At 50.3% G+C, this 5,533-nt stretch overlaps 1 protein-coding gene across 1 annotated transcript; it reads right to left on the bottom strand.

Moving 5' to 3' along the window:
- Nucleotides 1–1,491: 1,491 nt before the first annotated feature.
- LOC124686372 (heat shock protein 90-1-like) lies at nt 1,492–4,025 on the bottom strand. The gene is made up of 3 exons (XM_047220332.1): nt 3,864–4,025; nt 3,606–3,747; nt 1,492–3,491 (listed from the first exon to the last, which is right to left on the bottom strand). The coding sequence occupies exons 1-3, from the start codon at nt 4,020–4,022 to the stop codon at nt 1,648–1,650; spliced, it is 2,145 nt and encodes a 714-aa protein (XP_047076288.1). The 5' UTR covers nt 4,023–4,025; the 3' UTR covers nt 1,492–1,647.
- Nucleotides 4,026–5,533: the final 1,508 nt, after the last annotated feature.

Here is a 5,533-nt window from a genome sequence, read left to right as displayed (position 1 = left end):
GGCCTTCATGATATTCTCTTCTTCTGACTTCACCATGGATCGGCTGTCATTTGGTGTCAACACAGAAAAGAGCTTCGCTTCGCTCCTCCAGAACAAACGGTCGGAATAAAGTCATGGGTGCGCACGATTGAATACCACCGATCCAGCAAATTCTAGGCAATAAAAGCACTATTACACTTGCCGGCGGCGCCTTTCGGAACTCAACACATCGGCCAGATCGCGAGTCCAGGCCTCTGGTAGGTCTTCCTCTTCACCCAAGAGAGGCCCTAGGACCGCCGCCTTTATTCAGGTCGGATCACCACGCCGGCGACCATCCCAGGCTAGCCATAGCTGCCACCGGAGACACCAAGAAGATCGCCGTAATCCGGAGACACCGCACACGCTAGGCACCACCGCAGTCGAACGCCAGCCCTCCACCTCCGTCCGCCGATAGACGAGGAGAAGGGGACCTAGGGTTTCCCCTGCAGCCCGCCCCCACCCCTCCCTCCGCTGCCTGCACCCTGGAAGGCTATCAAATTAATGTGCTTCTCATCTTCAATAAATATTTATGAAGATGAGGAGCACATTAATTTGATAGCCTTTTTGGATGCAGAATTGACGCCTACAATAACAGGGGAGAAAATATGACATCTCTTTTCTTTAAATTTGTAGCTTTATCCCATTATTGTGATAGCTTCCAGTGTTGCCCTCAGAACAAGACTGTCTTTGGTTGATCTTTTGTAGTATTTATTTATTCTTGGCCTTTGTTGACTTGCCATATAAGTTAGTAAAAAGAAATGCTTCCTCTATGCCATGAAAAATGTCAAAAATTTGTTTAAATTTCAATGTATCTAAACAATATTATAGATATGTCTGAATTTTAATAAATTTTCGAGTTTTTTTATGAAAAAGAGAAGTACATACAAACAAGACGCCCATGGTCGAGATTTTAAGCGGGTCAGGCACTGTTACATTGCTACGCTGTGCACACAAGACGCTTATGGAAAAGACCTACCAGAGCGAACTTTTCAACGGCATCAAGGACAAACTCCCTTTCGGTTTGTGGTGAGCACTCTGATTTTGTATAACTCTAAAGTTGGTAATTAAAAGAAACATGGGGTGTACACATCTGAATAACATTTACTAGTTGAATTCTGTGAAAGAGAAAAAGATTTAATTGGATAGAATGAAGATTGTGAGATGCAAGTTACAATACAATGTTCCTCGAAGAATTGTTTCTGAAGCTATCGTCTCTAAAACTTATCATCTGAATAACATTTATTTTTTGTAAAAGAGAAGGGCAAGCAATGTTCCTAAAAGATACCATTGTCTCTGAGACAGTTGTACAAATTAACATGGGAGGTTATCAAACATGAACCAATCCACGCAAAGGGGGCACGATGATTTGAGCATCCGGCTGATGAAAACAAATAGTAACATGACATCACAGGGCAGAAACTCAATTCATTTCTTCAGATTTGGATAAGAGAGAAACTCAATTCATTTCTTCAGATTTGGAAGAGACAGAGAGAAACTCCCTTTAGTTCACACACGCCGGACACACTAAAGACCCCAAGCGAAAGACACAGACTAGACTGGACTCAAATCAACACGAGGACACTGATCGCTGACGACACGCGCGACACCAACTCTGTTCCTCCTCATCTTTCAGTCGACCTCCTCCATCTTGCTCTCCTCGGCGCCCTCCTCCTCCAGGGCGGGCATGTCGGCGTCCTCCTCCTCGGCGCCAACGTCATCGATGTTCAGCCCGAGCTTAAGCATCCTGTGGATCCTGGCAGCGAAGGTGTTGGGCTCCTCGAGGCTGAACCCGGAGGTGAGCAGCGCGGTCTCGAACAGCAGCATGACGAGGTCCTTGACCGACTTGTCGTTCTTGTCCGCCTCGGCCCGCTTCCGGAGCTCCTCCATGATGCCGTTCTCGGGGTTGATCTCCATGGTCTTCTTGCTGGACATGTAGGCGCCCATGCTGCTGTCGCGCAGCGCCTGCGCCTTCATGATCCGCTCCATGTTGGCCGTCCACCCGTACTCGCCGGTGACAAGGCAGCACGGGGAGTCGACGATGCGGTCGGAGACGACGACCTTTTCGACCTTGTCGCCGAGGATGTCCTTGATGGTCTTGCAGAGGCCCTCGAAGGCGGCCTTCTTCTCCTCGCGCCGCTTCTTCTCTTCCTCCGTCTCCTCGTCGAGCTTGAGCCCCTCCTTGGTGGCGGACACCAGCTTCTTGCCGTCGTACTCCTTGAGCTGCCCGACGGCGTACTCATCGATGGCGTCCACCATGAAGAGCACCTCGTAGCCGCGCTTCTTGAGCCGCTCCAGGAAGGGCGAGTTCTCCACCGCCTTCTTGGACTCGCCGGTGATGTAGTAGATGTCCTTCTGGCCCTCCTTCATGCGCGTGACGTAGTCCTTGAGGCTGGTGAGGTCGTCGCCGCTCTTGGTGGAGTGGTAGCGGAGCAGGTCGGCGAGCTTGGCGCGGTTCTGCGAGTCCTCGTGCACGCCCAGCTTGAGGTTCTTGGAGAAGGCCTCGTAGAACTTGGCGTAGTCCTCCTTGTTGTCCGCGATGTCGAAGAAGAGCTCGATGCACTTCTTGACCAGGTTCTTGCGGATGACCTTGAGGATCTTGTTCTGCTGCAGCGTCTCCCTGGAGATGTTGAGCGGCAGGTCGTCCGAGTCGACGACGCCCTTGACGAAGCCCAGCCACTCCGGGATGAGCTCCTCGCAGTTGTCCATGATGAAGACGCGGCGCACGTAGAGCTTGATGTTGTTCATCTTCTTGCGGGTGTCGAAGAGGTCGAAGGGGGCGCGGCGGGGCACGAAGAGCACCGCCTTGAACTCCAGCTGCCCCTCCACCGAGAAGTGCTTCACGGCGAGGTGGTCCTCCCAGTCGTTGGTGATGCTCTTGTAGAAGGAGGCGTACTCCTCCTTGGTGATCTCCTCGGGCTTGCGCAGCCAGATAGGCTTCTGCTTGTTGATCTGCGCCCACTCGTGGCTCACCTCCTTCACCTTCTTCGTCTTCTTCTTTTTTTTGCCGGACTCGTCGTCGTCCACCTCCTCGACGTCGCCTTCCTTCTTGTCGGCGGCAGCGTCATCCTCGTCCTCGTCGTCACTGATCTCCTTCTCGGTGGTCTTGTCGGTCCAGAGGTAGATGGGGTAGCTGATGAACTCCGAGTGCTTCTTGACGAGGTCCTTGAGGCGGCGCTCCTCCAGGTACTCGAGCTGGTCGTCCTTGAGGTGGAGCGTCATCTTGGTGCCCCGCCCTAGCCGCTCGCCCGATGTGTCGAGCGTGACCGTGAAGGAGCCCCCCGCCTGCGACTCCCACACGTACTGCTCGTCGTCGTTGTGCTTGGTGGTGACCACCACCTTCTCGGCGACGAGGTAGGCCGAGTAGAAGCCGACGCCGAACTGGCCGATCATGCTCACGTCCGCGCCCGCCTGCAGCGCCTCCATGAACTCCTTGGTGCCGGAGCGCGCGATGGTGCCCAGGTTGTTCACCAGGTCTGCCACCCACAACGATTCAGAGATTTCCCGTCAGGGATTCAGAAATTAAGCATTTTTATGGCACGAGGACATTGCCCTTAATTCAGAGATTCAGTGGTTCAGCACGTACGTACCAGCCTTGGTCATTCCGACGCCGCTGTCGATGATGGAGAGCGTCTTGTTGGCCTTGTCGGGGACGATGCGGATGAAGAGCTCCGGCTGCGCGTCCAGCTTGCTCTTGTCGGTCAGGCTCTCGAACCGGATCTTGTCAAGCGCCTGCATTCAATTAGACGACCGCGCGCCTCAATCAGCAACCAACGGACGAGCAGATCGAGCAGAGAAACAGAGGAAGCAGGGGAAGAGAGAGAGAGAGGAATGCTCTATCAACATACATCTGACGAGTTGGAGATGAGCTCCCTGAGGAAGATCTCCTTGTTGGAGTAGAAGGTGTTGATGATGAGCGAGAGCAGCTGGTTGATCTCCGCCTGGAACGCGAAGGTCTCCGTCTCCGCCGCCGCCGCCGCGCCGCCCATCTGCACGTCCGACGCCATCGACCTCAAGGTGATTCTTTTCTTTTTTAAAAAAATCCAAGGAAGACGATTTGATTTGGTGGTGGGAGATGATGGATTGGCGCAATGCGATCGATGCTGCGAGAGATTTGGGGACAGGTCGGACGAACTGGTGGCGATTTTATATCGGTGCGGGGGGTTCGCAGATGTTCTAGCGCCTTCGAGCCATCCGGGGTTTGGAGTTGGGGCGCGCGTTCGTGGGGATTCCCGAAGGTTCCTCCTTGCCTCTTGTCTATCCGTCCGTTCGAGCGGCAGGCTCCCGAAGCTTCTACTGCCCGCGAGGAACAAAGCAAGGTGGGGCTTTCTGTGAGATTCGTGCAACCACCAGGGCGAGCGCAAGTAGAAACTAGATGATTCCCCACATAATTGTAGGACCTAATTTTAACACACATAATTTATTTTTTGTATAATAACAATATCTCAACACACTGTGAGGCGGATTAATATTTTCTTGAATATAACTTAAGATGACTTTGCCTATAAATTTAGTTACATATATGGACACAAATTCTTGTGCACAACAAAATAACAAGTCATGTCCTCGGAAATGGTGAATGGAACCTGGGTGCGCGCGCACCCATTTACGAAAAGTTCAAAAAAATACTATTTAAAAGTTTTAAAAAAATGTGAAGTAAATTTTTGCATGTATATATCATGTTGATACTTACTCGTGTGTGTTTTCACGGAAAAATACCATTGTGTGTGACCTACACAAAAATGACAAAATGCAAATTCCTATTCCTGTGAATAGTAAAATTCCTATTCACTATTCTCATTTGGACATTTTGTCATTTTTATGCAGGCCACACACAATGGTATTTTTTGGTGAAAACTCACACGAGTAAGTATCAACATAATATGTACATGCAAAATTTTACTTCACATTTTTTTGAAATTTTTAAATAGCATTTTTTTGAACTTTTCGTAAATGGGTGCGCGCGCACCCAGGTTCCAAACGTCCGGGTCGGTCATGTCCTCGGCAACTCCTCTGCCTTAAAGGAATCCTTGAAACCTTCGCCCAGTCTACGGGTTTGAGGGCAAATTTTACCAAATCATGTCTTCTTTCCATTAATGTTTCAAATGAGAAAGCGGCCCTTCTGGTTAGTCTTTTCGGATGCAAACTAAAAACTTTCCCTTTCACCTATCTGGGCCTCCCACTGGGCATGAGCAGACAATTCGCGATCTTGGTTCTTTATATTCCAAACTCAATCACTGCCTCACGACCTCTTTCCTTTCTCTTGATGCAAGAATTATGGTGACTAAGGCCATTCTTAGCTCCCTGCCAACCTTCTATATCTGCACATTGAAACTTACTAATGGTGCTATTGAAATTGTGGAAAAATCTAGAAGAATTGGCGTGTGGGGTAAACTAGATAACTCCAATAGACCCAAATCTTTGGCGGCTTGGGACCTAGTCTGCAGGCCAAAATCCAAAGGAGGCATGGGCGTCACTAATCTCTCTACCCCGAATGAAGCACTTCTTTTAAAATTCT

The sequence above is a fragment of the Lolium rigidum genome, chromosome 2 (assembly GCF_022539505.1).
Source record: "Lolium rigidum isolate FL_2022 chromosome 2, APGP_CSIRO_Lrig_0.1, whole genome shotgun sequence".
Taxonomy (NCBI): Eukaryota; Viridiplantae; Streptophyta; class Magnoliopsida; order Poales; family Poaceae; genus Lolium; species Lolium rigidum.
Note: the sequence above shows the minus strand (reverse complement) of the source record. Positions and strands in the feature narration are given on the sequence as shown.